The sequence below is a fragment of the Giraffa tippelskirchi genome, chromosome 5, assembly GCF_054371585.1.
Source record: "Giraffa tippelskirchi isolate mGirTip1 chromosome 5, T2T-mGirTip1v1.2.pri, whole genome shotgun sequence".
NCBI lineage: Eukaryota > Metazoa > Chordata > Mammalia > Artiodactyla > Giraffidae > Giraffa > Giraffa tippelskirchi.
In genome coordinates this window covers 105,528,867-105,548,797 of record NC_137279.1, presented here as the reverse complement: position 1 = coordinate 105,548,797, position 19,931 = coordinate 105,528,867, and the positions used below count along the sequence as shown (strand labels likewise).

General features: G+C 45.4%; 1 protein-coding gene and 1 non-coding gene across 3 annotated transcripts in view; one reads left to right on the top strand and one right to left on the bottom strand.

Annotated features, from left to right (window-relative positions):
* VTCN1 (V-set domain containing T cell activation inhibitor 1) overlaps positions 1–16,532 on the bottom strand; it is a 69,791-nt gene extending 53,259 nt beyond the window's left edge. The window contains exon 1 of one of the 2 annotated variants that reach the window (XM_081492992.1): positions 16,450–16,532. In XM_081492992.1, the coding sequence (XP_081349118.1) occupies positions 16,450–16,481 (32 nt within the window). In that variant the 5' untranslated portion in view covers positions 16,482–16,532. Of the gene's footprint in view, positions 1–5,697; positions 5,793–16,449 lie in introns of those variants that run through there. The other variant, XM_081492994.1, reaches the window with a different exon arrangement.
* TRNAW-CCA (transfer RNA tryptophan (anticodon CCA)) lies at positions 2,972–3,044 on the top strand. Its single transcript has one exon. It is a non-coding gene; the product is annotated as a tRNA-Trp (tRNA).
* Positions 16,533–19,931: the final 3,399 nt, after the last annotated feature.

Genomic DNA, 19,931 nt, shown 5'->3' with positions numbered 1-19,931 from the left:
TTCAGAGCCAAGCTCCAGGGCTTGCAGGCTTCCGAAGTTATGGTTCCCAGGCTCTAGAGCCCAGGCTCAGTAGTTGTGACACACAGGCTTAGTTGCTCCGCGGTATGTCCAGACCAGGGATCAAACCCATATCTCCTGCGTTGGCAGGCAGATTCTTTCCCACTGAGCCACCAAGGAAGCCCTAAGACCTCTTTTTTAAATTTATTCTTAATTGGAGTATAATTGCTTTACAATGTTGTGTTGGTGTCTACTGTACAACAGCTTGAATCTTAAAATTCAGTTGCTAAGTCATGTCCAGCTCTTTGCAACTTCATGGACTGAAGCACACCAGGCTTCTTTGTCCTCCACTATCTCCTGGAATTTGCTCAATTTCATGTCCACTGAGTCGGTGATGCCATCCCAACCATCTCATCCTCTGCCGCCCCCTTCTCATTTTGCCTTCTATCTTTCCCAGCATCAAGATCTTTTCCAATGAGTCACATCAGGTGACCAAAGTATTGGAGCCTCAGCATCAGTCCTTCCAATGTTCATTATTCAGGTTGATTTCCTTTAGGATTGACTGGGTTGATCTCCTTGCAGTCCAAAGAACTCTCAAGAATCAGCTGTATGTATACGTATATCTCCTCCCCTCCCCGCCACCCCCCCCCCACACCCACACCTCACTCTTCTAAATGGTCACGGAGCTCCCTGTGTTATATAGCAGCTTCCCACTACCTATCTATTTTACACATGGTAGTGTGGAAGACCTTTTTAAGAGGAAAAATCCTTCTAGTGTTTCAAAAGAGCCAAGATCTTGATAGCTTTGTAATATCAAAACACTTCTTTCTCATACCAATATTCCTCTCTGCTAACACTTCAGAGTTTTACTTCTAATGGCTTTCTAAGAAAGGCAGTGGAACCTGGCATTTGGGGTTTTGTCACTGAGACTCCCGGGAAGCTGGGATTCTTGATAAATTACAGCTACCATAACCTTGGACCTAAGAGGATCTGTACCAGCTTAGCCACCTTGACTGTCTCCACACACTTAATCTTAGTATCAAAAATAAAATAATTTTTTCTAGACTACAAAAGGGCACAAACTTTGGAGGCAGATAGATCTAGATTCTATATTTTATTCCCTTTGCTTATATTGCATTAGTTGTGATCATGGATCAGCAGTGAAAGTGATGATCCCTGGGAGAAAAGCATCAGTAAGGGGCACCATGGACCCAGCAGAGTCCAGTCATCAACCAGTGAGTTCCTGACCTCACCGTCTCTCCTTGCCATTTGAAAATCATTCTCAAAAATGATTTGATTTCATCTTCTGGTTTTGCCTATCTCCGAATCATTCTCTCAAACATCCCCATACACTTTCTGACATCTCTCTCAGCCTTGATTTACTCAGCTGCAGGATGGGAAGACAAAAATCCACCTTATTCAGTTGTTGAGGAGATTAAATGTGGCTCATGCTCATCTCTCCAGCTACCACTCTCCCTTCCTCTTCCTCTTCCCACTCTACCTTATAGGTCTTGCCTTTGCCTGGATGTTCTCACCACTTCTCTTGCTTGGCTAACTCCCACTCAGATTAGAAACCACCTCCTCCAGAAAAATCTCTGGAACAACCCCCTACAATCACCATTACCACAACTAGACTAGAAGTTGATTTTCAAGCATTCTGCAACTGGCCTGTGGTGGCACTGAGCATACAGTATTCTGTTTGTCTACCCATCTCTCCTAGTCTATCCTCTAAATGATGGTAAGTCCTATATTTTGTACATTACTGTAACTCTAGGATCTATGGTGCCAGGTACAAAGTAGATGATGTATAAAAAAATTCCACAATTGACATAACTCCTTGGCTTAGAGATCCAAATTGTCAGGCTATCTCCCTGACATAGACAGACTCTCTGGAAGCTGAACCCAAAGGGGAAATGAGCAATGGGAAATAAAGGACCATTGCTTTTTCACATTTCTGCCTGTTTTAAAGGGTGTATGGGGGCTTCCCTGGTGACTCAGCGGTAAAGAATCTGCCTGCCAATGCAGGAAACATGGATTCGACCCCTGACCTGAGAAGATCTCACATGCTGAGGAGCAACTAAGCCCATGTGCCACAACAATAGAGCCTGTGCTCTAGAGTCCTGGAGCTGCCACTGCTGAAGCCCACGTACTCTAGAGCCTGTGCTCCTCAGTAAGAGAAGCCACTGCAATGAGAAGCCCGCAACTAGAGAGTAGACCCCGCTTGCCACAACCAGAGAAAAGCCCACATAGCAATAAATACACAGCACAACCAAAAAATAAATTAAAAAAAAAAAGGGTGTATGGGTCTTGGTTTTTTTAAAGGTTATCTTCCTCCAATGAGCAAGGCAGTTTCTCGATGAAGGATGTAGACATGTCAGGTAATGCAAGAGAGCTATGTGTTGCCTTCAGTGACACTGTCATGACCATCTTTTGTACCTTATCACCTTTGATCCACAAGGTGGTTCTGGGAGGCCCATTTATTGTCCTTAATAAAAATGAAGCGACTGGCATAGGACCACAGGATAAATTTGGAAAGGAAGGTCAAGTCAGGCTCCCCTGGTTCTAAATCCATCTTTTCCTGTCTCCTGTACAGCTGAAGGAAATAGCAACACTCCACCCCTTCTGCTTTCCTCTGCTCTCAGAGCTCTCCCAGCAGACATTATAAAGATTATTTGACTTTGACAGATAGATGACAAATGAGACATGAGGATCTGAAAGATGGTGTGGCCCATTCAAAGCTTATCTGTGTTTGCTGTTTCAGTCAGCTGAAGTTAAAGGCTTTGTTTTCACTCACATCATGAGAAATCAAATAACCTTGTTCTATCCTTTTTAGTAATTGCATGTTTGTAGCAATGCCCTTGAGAGGCCAATAATTTCTTCTGTAAGTATGCTCCCTCTGGGCAGTGCCTTCCACTGTAGGGTACAAAACTGTTAGGGTCCTATTTAATGTCATTTAAATGCCACCATGGGGACTTCCTTGGTGGTCCAGTGGCTAAGACTCCTTGCTTCCAATGCAGGGGGCCCAGGTTCAATCCCTGGTCAGGGAACTAGGTCCCAAATGATCTCACATGCTACAGTGATGATCAAAGATCCCATGTGCTGCAACTAAGACCCAGCACAGCCCAATAAAGAAAATAAATATTAAAAAATAAATATGTGCTACAATTAAGAACTTTAAATAAACTGTGGGCTCTCACAGGGAAGTGACACCCTACCTTTCAACTCTCACCTTCCACTTCCCTGTAGTATCAGATAATTCCTGTCCACACCTAACATTCTGCTAGATGACCAGAGGGACCAAAATGCCATCACTCCCCAGAGAGTCAGTCACACTGATGTCCATTGGTAGTGTGTGAATGATGGACAGGTTATTAAAGGCTGTCTCCTGGGAAGAATTCCAGACAGTGGAACAGTGGGGGGTAGGTAGGGATTAGAGACCCTGAGGACTTAGTCCTGGCTAAGCCGTCGTCAGCTACTTGAATCTACATCAGCCAAAAATTCCAGTCTCTGTCTTGGACATTTGGCTCTGGTGCCCGGAGAACAAGATAGTCAAAGCTGGCCACATGCCCACGTTCTTTATAGAGCACGTGTGAGGCACTCTCCCCGGGGACCATAGCCAGGTCAGAGCCTCCTCCCTGCAAACAGATCAGCTTAACTCACCTCCTAGTTGTAAGCAAATTAGATGATCACTTATGAACTGGGATGATAACAACATCTTAAAAAGATGAACTAATTATTATAATGAGAGAGCCATCAAAATAATACCCGTGTTTATTTAGTATCTGTCATTTGAAGGATATGGGGCGAGCCATTGCTGTCACTTCATGAATCCTCTCTACATGTTTATGAGGGAGAAAAAAGTAGAGGTCGTTCAGGAAGAATCACTGTAGAAGGAGGAGGGCTGAAAATATGATGATTTTGGATCTCAAAGATGGGTGGGCAGTCCCAGGAAGGAAAATACCCACCTGCTCTTTCCCTCCTGAGCATTTATTTGCTCAGCTCTCCATGCTGCCCTGGGCTCCTGCATTTATGTACATTTTTCTGTATAAGACTTCTGTTCTTTTGTAATTACTCCAGGCCCTAGTTTCCCAAAGCATGTCCTGGTGTATATTAATATGTATTATTTTTAAAAGGATTATGTTAAGTCAATCACAATCAAATAGATTTCTTTATAGGACTTTTCAAAAGCTCTTATTTTTGGTTATTGTTTGCGTTTTTATTTTTTGGCAGCACGGCAGACACCTGGGCCCCCTGCAGTGGAAGAAGGGAGTCTTAACCACTGGAGCACCAGGGAAATCCCTCGAAAGCTCTTAATATGCTAATATGCATGGTGAATGTCCCAGAGGAGTATGTATGTGTGTATGTATTAGGTTAAACTATTTGAAATCCCTCTTTCAGAGGTCAAGAACATTTGAACATTGGCAATTTCATGTAGCCCAATCTAAGAGTATTCAGCACTTCCGATCTTGTTTGACTACAGAACTCTTGTGGGGAAAATTTTGCAATATCATTGTCCTCAGAACTCCCTTTGGGAGCCACTGTTTTAAGTACTTAAATATAAAGAGTGTTAGTTAGTTAGATGCTTGAATGGTGCGTGTTGCTTGGACCCCAATATACTCACGTGTAACAGGATAATGGATTGAGCAGAATGGGATGCAAGCAGATATAGGAATCCCACCAGGTCTTGGGGATAAGTTTCCGGGAAGGTAGCCCAGTATGGCACTTCCCAACCCAATAAACGTGCAGAAATGCACATTACTGTATAGAGTTACAACTGCTGCTGTATTAAGGTATAAGGATTTTTTTTAACTGTAAAAGTGCTTTAAAACATTTAGCCTTAAGACATAAAGGCTCAATGGAAGAAGCAGAATATGAAAGGGTACACACTCTATTACTATGTAAAAATGATTTACTGTTGGGCTTACAAAGGGCAAGAACCAAAAAAGAAAATAGTCATTTACAGTGATAGAACTATGGATGATCTTTTGTTTCCTTTTTAAAAAAATTCCTCAAATGTTATTCTACTGTTTCACAGAAAGAAAAAAAAACAAAACAAACAAAAATTATACCAGTTAATCCTTAGGCTTTGAGTTGATACTGGTATGTCTTCTGAGAAAGTCCCAACATACTCCGTCTCCATTCTTTCCAGATGGGAAGGTGGTATTAAGGAGAAGATGACCTTCCAGCCAGAACTTTAGTCAATCATGTCCCACTGGCTCCATCACTTACCTTAACAGCCCTTCTGCCTCCACATCCAGACCAAGAATTAGCCTGCCCACACAGACCCCCATGTCTACAAGCATTCTAATACCCAATGGCTATTTTCTAACGTCTGCGTTTAAATTGTTTTTGACAGGATCCTATTAGCAACACTCTTTATAAATGATGATTAGCTTTCTCAGCAGGGCCTCAAGACCCTGTTGAATCCCCATGTTTCAGAAATATGGTACATTTATAATGAGAAAGGAAAATAGCAGAAAACTTTCCTACCGTAAGCACACAGTTATAGCTACAGTATGGAGTGCATGGATTTTGTGGGCTAACTGACAATCTAGCTTGCATTTTTGAGCTGTGTCCAGGGGACGATGTCTTTCTAGTCTTGCTTAGGATGCTGCTCTAACAGCCCCTCAGCTACTTGTTGGTAAGAGGGTGAGGTTGTTGCCGAGGGCTTTCCCCACAGCTCAGTGGTAAAGAATTCACCTGTGATGCAGGACACATGGGTTCCATCCCTGGATCAGGAAGAGCCCCTGGAGGGAAATGGTAACACGCTCCAGTATTCTTGCCTGAGAAATCCCATGGACAGAGGAGACTGGCAGGCTATGTATAGTCCATAAGGTCACAAAGAGTCAGACACAACTGAGTGACTGAGTATGCACACGTGCAGTTGTTGGTGCCAAGGAACTCCTCTGTCCAGGTCTTCAGGCAGTGCCTGACCTGCAGGAGAGACCTCTGGGGCATCCCCAGGACTTGGCAGGGAACACTTCTAAGTGAGGGACATTCGGAAGTCCTGCTTCCTCTCCCTGTCCCACTCCCAGATCAGCCTTATTCCTAGACTCTAGGCAAGTAGCCATCTGCAAGCCCACCCCCAGGACCCCCTGGATGCCATCCTAGAGGATATGGTATGAGTAATTGCCAGGAGGCAGAGCCCCTCCACAGGGAAGTGTCCACAGAGCGGGGCCCACGTCAAAGGTGGCTGTGGCAGGGGCTTCAAACTTGGATAGCTCTTGCTGAATTGCCATGGCCATCTATTAAGGTCTCTGGACAAAGACCCCCTGACCTAAGGCCATCAGAATAACATCACAACTTTCCCGTCAACTGACTTCTCTCTTAACTGTGAAGAGAATCACCAAGACTTGGATCCTCATCAAAAAAAGTGGAGACAGAGGAAGAGGATAGGATGCTGCTTCCCTGGACAGGTCACCTTCTTGACTGGAATAATTCCTCTTTCCCATCTATCCTGCTGTAGGGCTTCCCACAAGGACCTGTCTGGAAACCTAACCCCAGGCTTCAAGGCTTCCAGTCCAGGCTCCTCCAGGGTCTGAAAGAAGCTCCCTCCCACAGGGTACTTGCTAGTACACAACTTAACCTTCCCTCGTCTCATAGGACTTTATCCTGACCCTGAAGTTCTAAAGGGCAATTGTCCCCACAACTTTATATTCTGTTCCTGTACCCTGAGGCTTTTTGGCAAAGAGTACAGTCAATCATCAAATGCATAAAAAGTGAAAGACTTCCTCCTCATTCCAGAGGTGGGTTCCCTGGAGGCAGAGCACCGTGGTTTTGAGTTGTGTGGGCAACAGAGGAAAGCAGCTACCACCAGGCCAGGCATAGAGAAGCAGAGGACAACCCTAGGAGGCGGATCTGTGTCATGGAGGGAGAGGGAGATGGTAGCGCCATGGAAAGAACAGAACGAAGTATTTCAAGAAGGAGGTCATGAGATGTTGTGTGTTGAATACTGATATGAAGACAAGTAAGATCAGATCAGAGAAGCTGACATTAGATTTGGCAATGTGGAGGTCTCTAGAGACATTGACAGTAGCAATGTCTCAGCACGGTAGGGACAAAACCCCAATGGAGGAAGTTGAGGAGAGAATAGTAATAGAACCCATGGTTTACACTCTCTGCCAAGTGCTTTATAGGCATCAACTTGGAAATTTCTCACAATCCTACAGTGTAGATTCTAATGTCATGCCCATTTTACAAGTGAGTACCTCACGCTCAGAAAGGATAGAGAACCTGCCCAGGCCCACACAGCTGGAAAGTGGTGGAGCCGGGATTGCAACCCAGCCTCCCAGTCCAGCGTCCAGTCTGTACTGGAAGCCACCCCTTCATGCTGCCTCTGTAACACCTGCAAATTGTAAGATTACTAACTTTGAGCATCTTTCAACAAGTTTGCTGTGAAGGGAAAAGAGAGGGGGTGGGAGCTGGAAAGGTCATAGGGCTGACTCTCGGGACTTCTCTTTTAAGCTAGAAACACTGATGTGCAGGTGGCATGCTGACACGGATACTGGAGGAGCAGAGGAGAAGTGAGGATGCTGGCCAGACGAGGAGAGAGGAGACAGATCCAGGCCGCAGAGGCCTTGCCCTTTGCTCGGAGCTGGGCTTGTCCTCCGGTACCAGGAGGGGAGGAAGAGAAAAAGGTGCAGATGAGTGTGGCAGGCAGCTGTAGAAGACAAAAGATGGAGGAGTCAGAAGTCTGATAATTCCCATTTTCTTGGTAAACGATAAAGCAAGATCATCACCTGAGACTGGGGACAGACGGCGGGGTGGAGGAGGCTTGCAGGAGGCCTGAAGGGAGGAGAGAGATATGAAATGGCCTTTTGGGAGGTGAGGAGAGAGGAGAACGCAATGAAGAGCCAAGACAGGAAGCAAAAAGAGACAATTCAATACCCTGGCACTTTATGGATGCTCTGTTTCTCCAATCTTTCATGCTTTTTATTCTATGGAATTTCTCATTCTAAATCTGCAGAGAAAGAAAGAGAGGAAACTGCCGGCCCTTTCTCCCATTATTGCTGTGCTGGGAGTGGTAGGAATACATTTGAAAGTTATGTGATAGTAAATCTGAAACACTCCAGGCAGAGGGTTGGGGACTGTGGAAAGCTAACATAAAGAGAAATATAACCTGGCTTTCTTACCTGCAGCACCCCGCCCCTGTCAAGAAACCATACTGGCTATGGAGCGAGAGTGCCCACCCCTGGCAGCCAAGCGCTTTCCCGAATCTCACAGAACAAGGATAATCTCACAGAACAAGGATAGAGGAGAAAGTATCTCAAGTTCACTGAAATCCCAGAAGAATCTAGACACAGAGGACCCTTAGGCCAAGCTGCTACTTTAGGACTGGTTATTTCTCTGCCTTCCTCTGAGTCACTTTGTTATTCTGTAAAAACAATAAGAGAGGATCATTGAATAAGGGTGTCTAACACATACAGCACTAACTACAAACTATGAGCAAGGTGCTGCTCTGAACTCTTTTTATGTGTCAACTCATTTAGTCTTCACAACAACTGTGAGGTTGATACTATTATTAACTCCAACTTACTGAGGGAATGAAGACACAGAGAAGTTAAGTAACTTACTTGGGGTCACTCAGCTAGAGGAAAGCTGGAATATGAACACAGGTGAGACTAACTCTAGCACCAACATTATTTCCACTTCTTCCTATGTCAAAGGTAATTATGGGTGAAGCTTTGGTCTCTTAGATCCTTGATGTTTGGGTAGATTGTGGTCAGTTGGGATCTAACAGTTTTTAGCTAGGGTAATGGGGCAATATGGAATCATTGAAAGAGCATTGTTCTACCCATTTTTAACTGCACAACCTTTAGGCAAGTTGCCAGTTTATTTTTCTTATCTCAGCAATAAAATGAGGGGGTGTACTGACTTTCTAAATTTTCAGGCTCTGAAAGGATATAATTTCTACCGAGTTTCAACCACTTCTTACTCCTGCACTCCTCATCTAGAGTAGCCGCCTGGAAGAACACAGACCCATGAGTGATAAATCACAAGCCCCAGCATATTCTGGGCCCAGCGCCCTCCTTAGCTGGTTGAGAACTCTAGTGCCCTGGTGGTCTCTGGTCTCTGAGGAGTTTTGCTGGTGATGAGCTGAGTTCTGCTTCTAGTGGCAGGAGATGAGGCAGAACTGATTACAAAGATAATTTTCTAATCCAAGTCAGTATAGAGGTCTAGGTAGGAACTTGTTGGTTCTGCCATTGGCTGACCAGGGGGACATTGTACAGTCATCTTGATTCAACATTTGCATCTTTGAAATGGAGATAATTAGGAGTATGGGATGGTTTAGTTAATTAACCATTATCTGGTGCTTGGTCATAGCTCTGGAGCTCCAGTGGCCCAATGAAGGCTGTAGCTCAATTTCTGAGCAGTGCCTCATGGGAAGACTTAGACACTGAACTTACACACACAAGGACCTTCCAGACTCACCTCAGCCACCTTAATGCTTAATACTGGCAGAGCCAGACAGTTATTCTAAACCCTGGACATCCTCAGGTTTACAGAATTGTCTCAGACTAATAGACAACAGAAGTAGGGTGGACTATTTTTTCAAAATAAAAAGCTGAAAAACTCTGAATATTCCCAGAATGTTGCTAGAGTGACCTGTCTTTAAGAGACCCCAGTAGCAACTTATCCAAAGTATACAAGAATGCATATGTCATAGTCATGTATCAGCACTATAGAGGGATTTGCAGATAAAGACTCTAGCAATAGCTCTTAGGATGTGCCAAGCACAGAACTGTCACATGTCATTCATACAACTCTAGGAGTTAGGTTCTATTATCAGCCCATTTCATAGGTAGGCAAATTGAGGCCCACAGAACTCAAGGTGGCACCCAGATTTGAACCCAGGCAGTGTGATTCCAGAGCCTAGAGGGGTAGCCATGGAGCTACAGTGCCTCCCTACAACAAGAGACAAGACAAAGGCCAGGCTCTTGAGAAGCCAACCCCACAGAGGGAAAGAAATGGGCACAGGAGCATTTATCAACACAGCCGACCACGAACATATAAGGAACAATTAATTGCAACTAGAAAGGCCTGGGAAAGCAAACTCTGGAAGATGGTGAAGGACAGGGAAGCCTGGCCTGCTGCAGTCCATGGGATTGCAAAGAGTCGGACATGACTGAGAGACTGAACCACAACAAGAAAAGTCCAGGAAGACTTCACAGTGGCAGTGGCGCTTGAGCTGAATTCTGAAAGACAGGAGTCACCTTGTAGCAGGTGGGGATGGGGCTAGAGCCACGCGATTAGGAGAAAACCTAAACCTGTGCGGGTGGGAACACCAATTTTTATCTCTTTTTCCAACTCTCTATTTAGCTCAAGAGGATGGGCCCTCAGGGCCCCGAAGTCTCAGGTTTTTTAGGCTCAGAGGGTCTGAAACTTGGGCCCATCTTTTCATATCTAGATGGGTTTCAAGTGTCATCACGGCCTGTGATGAGATCCTCACCAGGCCAGGCCTTGGTAAGATTTTCTCAGTAGGCAAACTTGTTATGTTGCCAAGCACTATTTTGTCTGGCCGTCAAAGTCTGGTATGTCTGAGCCAGCCACCAGCTTGAAAACTTGTGCGGGATGGGGAACCAAGGTTTTGGAACAAAGTTCCCTGAGCCTCCTTGTTCTAGCCTCCCTCATTCTCTGTTTCTTCCACCTTCCTCTGGGAGCAAGACATGTCTTTGACATGTCCTCCTTCCTTTGACTTGTCTTCATCAATCCCATTGAGGCTGGTGATTTTCCCCAATCTTAAGTGCTTCAAAGAGCTCTCTTCAGATAGAAGAGACAGAATGGAATAGATGATGATTCCAGGGAGAAGGAAGGAAGGAAGAGAGGGCAGGAAGAAGAAGAGAAGGAAGGGATGGGGGAGGGGAGGGAAGAAGGTGAGCAGAGTGACAGTTTGAAATCCATGCCAACTGGGCCTCACTTGGACTTCACCTTGTGGCTCTGCTTTCTGGAAGGAGAGCAATCAGATGCTACAGCTATTTGATCTCTTCTGTTCACTGCTCATGCTCAATGTACCCATGAAACTAGACTCAAAGGATCTTTGCCTCTTTCTGGTCTCATTTGGACTCAGGAGTTACTTGGCAGCGTGTCCTCCTCATTTTCTGTGCAAAGCCACATGAGTTCTGCTAAATGCTACATAGGCCATATTCTTGTCTGGATTGGATCTCCCGACCAGCACCAAACCTATGTGACACCCCCACCAGCCTTGGGTGCTCCGTGAAACTGCTCTGTTGACATCCATGAGACCCCTCAATCCTGGTCTTTATTCTGCCTCTCCCACCATTTGCTCCCAGCTCTTTCTGACTCACCTTCCTCTGCCCTCCCTTAAACATGGGTGTTCTTCAGCTTTCCATGCCCAGCCCCTGGCTCCTATCCTTCTACAGGCTCTCCTTAGAAGACATTCCAGGTGACTACTCCCTGCCTCCTACTTCCGAATTTCACATTGACATCTCCAGCCGTAGCTTCTCCCAGTTTCAGCCTCAAGGCTTCTGCTGTCCACTGATCACCACCACCTAGAGGTCCCAGGGGAACCTCAAATTCAACACGTGCCAAAGTTAACTAATTCTCATCTCTTCTCTCTGTTTCCCACCTCACTGTACCTAATCCAGGAACACGGGGGTCATTCCAGGCTCCAACCTTCTCATCCATTCCTATTCTGTACCACTCTCCATTCATTTACCAAATACCACCAATTTTAAGTCCTAAATGTATCTTGAATAGGTTTCCTTTCTCTGGACCTCAGTTATCATTCTCAATTTCAGGCCTTATCTTCCTTACCTATTTCCCTACCATTTCTCTGTCCTCATATCCATCCTCTAAGCTGCCTCTGGAATAACCTGCCTAAGATGAAAACCACCAAATTTCCCCTGCTCCTCATCACCCACACCAAATTCCCAGCTCTGAGTCTGCTAGATGAAGGCCCAGCATGACCTGACTCAGCCTCTCCAGCCTCATCTCAGCACTCCCTACCTCAGACTTCAGGCTCTGATGATGATACAGAGTAGCTTGTAGCTTTCCAACACCTCACACCTCACACTGCTTCGTGAGCTTTAGTCTATCATCTTATCCTATCCTGTCTGGCTCTATCCCCTCTGCCTAGAGGGCCCTTCCCATCCTTCTTCACCTGGATCATGCTAATTAATCCTCAACACTTAGCCCAGCCATCACCTGGCTCAGGAAACCTTCCCCAAATTCTTAAGTTAGGGAAGTGCTCCAGTTTCATTCTGCTGTATTGTCTCATGGCTTATCAACAGAAGGTTGGAATTGTCTGTTTGGGAGTCTTTCTTTCCCATTAACCTAAAATCTTGTCAGTGTTTTAACTGCCTTTGACCTAGTGCCTCATGCACTGCTTGGCACATAGTAGGTGTTCTGTTAATACTGTTGACTGAATACTAAGCCCTTCAGAGAAGGGATCACTACTTCTCTACCCATGGATTCTTAAGGGGAGTGCATGCATGCTCAGTCGTGTCTGACTTTTTGTGACCCCATGGACTGCAGCCCACCAGGCTCCTCTGTCCATGGAATTTTCCAAGCAAAAATACTGGAGCAGGTTAACATTTCCTACTCCAGGGGATCTTCCTGACCCAGGGATCGAACCCGAACTCCTACATGTCTCCTGCATTGCAGGCAGATTCTTTACTGTTGAGCCACCAGGGAAGACCCTCCATGGGTTGCACTTATGGTCAATTAATCTACAACAAAGAGGCAAGAATATACAATGGAGAAAAGACAATCTCTTCAAAAGTGGTGCTGGATAAACTGGACAGCTACACATCAAAGAATGAAATTAAAACATTCTCTAATACCATACACAAAAATAAACTTAAAATGGATTAAAGACCTAAATGTAAGACCAAATACTATACAACTCCTAGAGGAAAATATAGGCAGAACACCTTTTGATATACACTGCAGCAATATTTTTTTAGATCTGTCTCTAAAAGCAAAAGTAAACAAATGGAACCTAAATAAATTTAAAAGCTTTTGCATAGCAAAGGAAACCATCGGCAAAATTAAAAGATGGCCTACTGAATTGGAGAAAATATTTGCAAATGATATGATGCATATGGGGTTACAATCTAACATATATAAACAGCTCATACAATTGAACATCAAAAAAACAGACAACGCAATTGAAAAATAGGCAGAACCAAACAGACATTTCGCCAAAGAAGATATACAGATGGCCAATAGGCACATAAAAAGATGATCAACATCACTAATTATTAGAGAAATGCAAATCAAAACTACAATGAGGTACCACTTCACACTGATCAGAAGGGCCATCTTAATAAGTCTACATATAACAAGTGCTAGAGAGGACGTGGAGAAAGGGAACCTTCCTACATTGTTGGTGGAAATGTAAATTGGTGAAACCACCATGGAAAACAGTATGGAGGTTCCTCAAGAAACTAAAAATAAAGTTGCTGTATGATCCAGCAATCCCACTCCTAGGCATATCTGGACAAAACTATAATTCAAAAAAATACGTGCACCCCTGTGTTCATAGCAGCACTATTCACAACAGCCAAGACATGGAAACAACCTAAATGTCCATCAACTGATGAATGGATAAAGAAGATGTGGTATTGAGATACAATGGAATACTACTCAGCAATAAAAAAGAATGACAATTTTGCCATATGCAGCAACATGGACAGACTTACAGGACATTAGGCTAAGTGAAATAAGTCAGACAGAGAAAAGCAAATACTGTATGATACCACTTATGTGTGGAATCTAAAAAATACAATGAGCTAGTGAATAAAACGAAGAGTCAGACTCACAGATCTAGAGAACAAACTAGTGGTTACCAATAGGGAGAGGATATGGAGGAGGGGAAATAGAGGGGTAGGATATTAAGAGGTACAAACTGTGATGTATCAAATAAATAAACCACAAGGATATATTGTACCACACAGGGAATATATGCAATATTTTCTAGTAACTATAAATTGAGTATGAGTGTATGTGTGTGTGTGTAAGTCGCTCAATCGTGTTGGATTCTTTACAACCCCATGGACTGTAGCCCACCAGGCTCCTCTGTCCATGGGATTCTCCAGGCAAGAATATTGGAGTGGGTTGCCATTATTTTCTCCAAGGGATCTTCCTGACCCAGGACTGAACCCAGATCTCCCACATTGTGGGCAGAGTCTTTACCGTTTGAGCTACCAGGAAAGCTCATATATAACCTTTAAAAATTGTGAGTCACTATGTTGTGCATCTGTAACATATAATATTGTACACTGATTATACTTTACTTTAAAAAAGCTGAAACAAAATGTTCCTTGGGTGAGGTCTGCTCCCACTGATGACCGTGAAGGGAAAGTGGGAAGAGAATTCTGACCACAGAGTTTCTAAATGTACTGTGGAGGTCAGGCCCAGTAGGACCTGCACACCAGCATTCCTTCCCCCTGCATCCTGAGCATGAGTTTTGAAGGTAGTAAGCTCTCTGGTAATTATTTAAGGAAATAATCCACTGGGTCCGTAGAGGATGGCAGATCCTCTCATGAACTCTCCCATACCACCAATTTCAGTAAAGGTGTGAGTATGAATTAAGGGAATTATGGCAAAGAAAGAGGCTTGTTAGGGCAGAGCCCTCCAGACCCTGCTCCCCACCCAGCCTGCCATTGACCCTCTTCCCAGGGGCCTCTTTGCACAAAGATTCAGCCACCTTGCTGGCTCCTCACCGCTTCTGTACCGCAGAGTATGAAGAACTCCCCGGCATGCTGGGGTCAACAAGAGGAGCCTCTGTGGATTCCAGTGGGTCTCTAAAGGGTGAGATCTGCATTTTGAACACCCACCTCCTGCTAATCCTCCTGCAAAACCAGTCAGGCTGGTTGTAATGTATTATTGGATAGCCCACACATCCTTCCTGGGAACAACAGACCCACTTGTTGCATGAGGAGTGTTTCAGTGGAACCAAGCAATGGGGGGAAGGGGGGCGTTGGGCAGGTGGTGGAGTCAAGTGTGACACTGGGGACAGAACTTGGGTTTCAGAGTTAGGTAGGGTGGATTCCAACGCTGCCCTGCCCCTTCCAGGCTGTGTGGCCTTGAGCACATGACTTAACCCCTCTGAGGTGATCATGAACCCTCACAGTCTGTGGTGAGGATTACAGGAGGCCATTGTGAGGCACCTAGCCCAGGGCACAGAGAAAGAAGGTGCTGGCAAAGCGCTAGCTCCTCTGACGTAGGTGCTTCTTGGGACAACCTCACTGGGCAGAAAAGTCTAAATGGAAGGGAGCAGGGTGTCCTCACAGACACAGGAAGGGGAATGCTGCCCAACCGCCATGCAGTCACCCTGAGTGCCCCCAGCCCCTGACTCAGGACTGGTGGCTTCAGGAGGACACCAGTGAGGGAGCTGATGTTTTGTTTTAAGGAAGAGAGTTTTCTAGGCTGCCTCTAAGAAGTAACATTCTCTCAGTCTTTTCAGAAACTTCACTGTTAATCTGAGGTTAACCCTTCCTCCCTCCCTGCTTTTCCTTTCACTGGAAAAGACACAAATAACCCCTAGAACAAACACCCACCAGTCCTCTTAAACATCGCCACAAGTTGTGACCGAAGGTGAATCACCAACCATTTCAGGAAAACTCTTCCTTCACTTTCCATCTCTTTCCTTCTGGAAAGGTAAGCAACGGCCTGACAGATAAACAGGCAACTAGAGGGAGCTCTGTGAGAGGAGCAGAAGGTAAGAGAAGGGGATTCCTTCATCTCTGGGGAGTTGGGCTCATTCTATCAATCCTCTTCCTCCATCCTCTCACCTCTGCTGATGGACCCACTGCAGTTTCCAGGGCCACAAGCTCCTCTTGCTGCTGTTTCTTTGTGTCCTTCCCCTGTCCCATCCCAGGCCCTAGGGTGGGCTGACTCTGGCCTTCCACAAAGTTTTGTTTTCTCAGCAGCATCAGCAGCAGGGGTCTCCTTTCCAAGGAGCCCCCAGGAAAACTAGGGACCCTACCCTGGAGCCAGGGTGGAGGAGGGGTGTTGGTGTGAATTATTCAGCAGTACTGAGAAGTCACACCCACAGAAAAGTCAAAGCATGCTCACCTCCTTCATCCTGGGGGCTTATAGAGGGTCCCCTTGTACCCCAGCCATCATCAGTCACAGATTCCCTCCCCCCAATCAAGCAGCCCCATGCCATCCTACTTAGTGCCCCCGCAAGAGCCTTAATATTCCAGCCTGGCACACACACTCCTTGGTCTAGAGCTGTCGTGGAAGGTGCCAGCCCTCCCTCCATGGCAGAAAACCAATCTGACCCTGAATGGGGGCTATGAGTGGCCGGGGTGTGATGTTAACTCCAATTCTTAAGCTCTTATCTGGCCAGGCTCATGCATGTCCAATGCTGGGTCAGATAAGGGTACCGGTAGGGACCTATGGGATGGCCCAGCAGTCTTCAGCAGCCCCGCAAAACCTCACCCCGGTTCCCTGCACCTGTAAAGATAGAGAAGAGAGCACTACCTCCAGAAGATGACCTGCCCCAGGGAAGCCATGGCAGGGGAAGAAGCCCTTCCTGCCGGGCGCTGGATGCTGGGGTGAGTGGAGCTGCCACTGCCCTCCTAGTGCCGTGACTCACAGCCGGCTGGGGTGCGCTGGCCTTAAATAGTGGGTTCAGCCGGGAGTGGTCGGTGCTGCCGTGCACAGCTCAGGTATGAGGAAACAGCACTGCTCTGCAGAAGTGCCTGCAGGCAAGAGGCTGCTCGTCCCAGCCAGAGAGGCCTGGGGCTCGCAGAGCCACCTTGCAAGCCTTGACCCAGGGGAGAGAGTGGGAAGGAAAAGCTTCCCAGGCCCCCTGCTTCACACACATCTCTTCTGACTCTGCAGAGGGAGTGCTCCAGAGGGAGAGTGCATCTCCACCCAAGAACGGATAGGAATGGCTCAGAGTGGCAGGTCTGTGCCAGGAAGCGGGAGGCTGGGAGCCCTTCCTGTGTGGCTGATGCTCAGACAGAGGCTGGGTCATCCCTGGGGGGATCTCTCATGGAGGGGGCTCATGCTGAGGGACCTCAGAGGGCTGTTGAGCCCAGATGACAAGAGTGCGAGTCTGTCACTCGAGACGGAGTTCACCTTGGGGCCTCTGAGACTGCGCTGCTGAGTGAGCAGATCTCTCAGTTAAATGTTGAGAGGTCCTGACCCACCACTGTCACTAGTTTGAGACTCCAAACGACAGGGAATCTACCCTCCCTAAACATTATTGTTGGGTGAGTGAGTGATAGTCGCTCAGTTGCATTGGACTCTCTGTGACTCCATGGACTGTAGCCCACCAGGCTCCTCTGTCCATGGGTTTCTCCAGGCAAGAATGCTGGAGTGGGTTGCCATTTCCTTCTCCAGTTGCTGTTGGGCGAGTGGGTTAGAAAATCAGGTCTCTGACCTTTCATCCAGCGCTCAGATTTCCAATAAGACAGAAGTCTAGAGCCCAAAGCTTTCCCTCTCTGTATTGTTTCCTCCATCCCCTCCGGAGGGGCACCCTGGATAGGAAGCATCCACGGACTGGCTGGTTCACCAGCTACAGGCTGGCTGACTGTGTTTATTTCAGGGTAAAGATGCCCCAAGACTTCAGCAGAATGACTCCAGTGTTGGTGCCGAGGCTGCTGGAGTAAGCCCGGAGCACAGCTGGGAAAGGAAGAAAGAACCGGGTAGTGGAGAGTAGACAGCAGAGGAGAGGGTAATTTAACAGTGGGGGTTCTGGAAGGGGAAAACATGTACACCCATGGTGGATTCATGTCAATGTATGGCAAAACAAAGACAATATTGTAAAGTTAAAAAATAGATAAATAAACTAATTAAAAAAAAAACAGTGGGAAGATCTTTGTTTTTATTTCTTATATATTTTTTCTTTCTAGGCTTTTCCAAAAAATTTACATTGTTGTATTAATTTCTGGTGTACAGCTAGGTGATTCACTTATGTATATATATATATATATATATATATATATTTTTTTTTTTTTTCACTATAGGTTGTTACAAGATGTTAAATAGTTTCCTGTGCTATATAGTGTTGGTCTTCCCTGGTGGCTCAGTGGTAAAGAATCCACCTGCCAAGCAGGAGATGTGGGCTCAGTCCCTGGGTTGGGGAGATCCTCCGGAGGAGGAAATGGCAACCCACTCCAGTATTCTTGCCCAGAGAATCCCATGGACAGAGGAGCCTGGCAGGCTACAGTTCATGGAATCGGAAAGAATCAGACACATCTTAGCAACTAAATAGCAGCAGCAGCTATATAGTAGGGCCTTGTTGCTTATCTATTTTATATACAGTAGTATATATCTGTTCATCCCAAATTCCTAATTTATCCTTCCCCTCTCCCCTTTTCCGTAACCATCGGTTTGTTTTTTTATGTCTGTGAGTATTTATTTTGTAAATAAAGTCATTTGTATCATTTTTTAAAAAAGATTTCACAAATAAGTGATATCATATGATATTAATATTTGTCTTTCTCAGTCTGACTTACTTCACTTAGTATGATAATCTCTAGGTCCATCCATGTTGCTGCAAATGGCATTATTTCATTCTTTTTATATCTGAGTAATATTCAGAGTATATAGGTACCCGCATCTTCTTTATCCATTCCTCTGTCAATGGATATTTAAGTTGCTTCCATGTCTTGGCTATTGTGATTAGTGCTGCTATGAACATTGAGGTGCATGTATGTTTTTGAATTAAAGTGTTCTCCGGATATATGCCCAATGTAGTTGCTAGATCGTATGGTAGTTCTATTTTCAGTTTTGTAAGGAACCTCCATACTGTTTTCCATAGTGGCTACACCAATTTACATTCCCACCAACAGGGTAGGATAGTTATGGGAAGATCTTTCAAATCATCCCTCCTGTGACTTTGGGAAAATTCCTTTAACTTTCTCTAAGGCACCTCTTCCTGGGCTAGGGTGTGAAGTACCTGAGGGGGTCCACATGCCTTCCCTTTCTCTGGAGTAAGTAAAGGGGTGATGCCAGGGACTTATGAGGTACCCATGCTAACTGAATCCTTTCTGGGTCCGGGGAGGATAAAGGAAGTGGAGCAGCAGTTTCAATAATTCCTATACATCTGATCCTCCCCAAAGGCACAGTTTCTTTTTTTTTTGTAAACTTTTAATTTTATATTGGAGTATAGCTGGTTAACAATGTTGTGATAGCTTCTGGTGGACATCAAAGGGTCTCAGCCATATATATAAATACATCCATTCTCCCATCAAACTCCCCTCCGATCCAGGCTGCCAGGTAACATTGAGCAGCGTTCCCTGTGCTATATAGCAGGTCCTTATTGGTTATCTGTTTTATACTGTATACACGTCCATCTTGCTTCTTTTAGCTTGCTCTGGTTGCCATGACAAAGTACCACAGATTGAATGGTTTAAATAATGGAAATGCCATTTTCCCACAGTTCTGGAGGCCAAAGTCCAAGATTGTGGTTTTAGCAGGGTTCTTCGAAAGTCTCTCTCCTTGACTTAAAGATGGTTGTCTTTTTCCTGTGTCCTCACATGGTCTTTCTTCTGAACGTCTCTGCATCTCTCCTCATTTCTCCTCAAGGCCGAGCAGGAGAAAAAAGAAAACAGACTTCGTGTTTGCTTCACACATCTGCTTTACCTTTTGTCCTAATCCTAAATTGTTCTTCTATCTTATAAGCACAGCAGTCATATAGGATTAAGCCCACCCTAATAGCTGATAACTTAATCACCTCTTTAAAGGCTCTCCATCTCAGGGCTTCTCTGCTGGTCCAATGATTGAGACTCTGAGCTTCCACTGCATTGGGTGTGGGAGTGGTCCCTGTTTGGGGAACTAAGATCCTCCACACTGCACAGCTCAATGGAAAAACAAAAAAACAAAAAACCCATCTTCAAATACAATCACAATCTGATGTACTGAAGGTAGGGACTTCGACATATGAAAATTTTCAGGGGAGGACACATTTCAGCCCATAAACTCCTTCATGCCTTCCAAATCCACCACCTTCT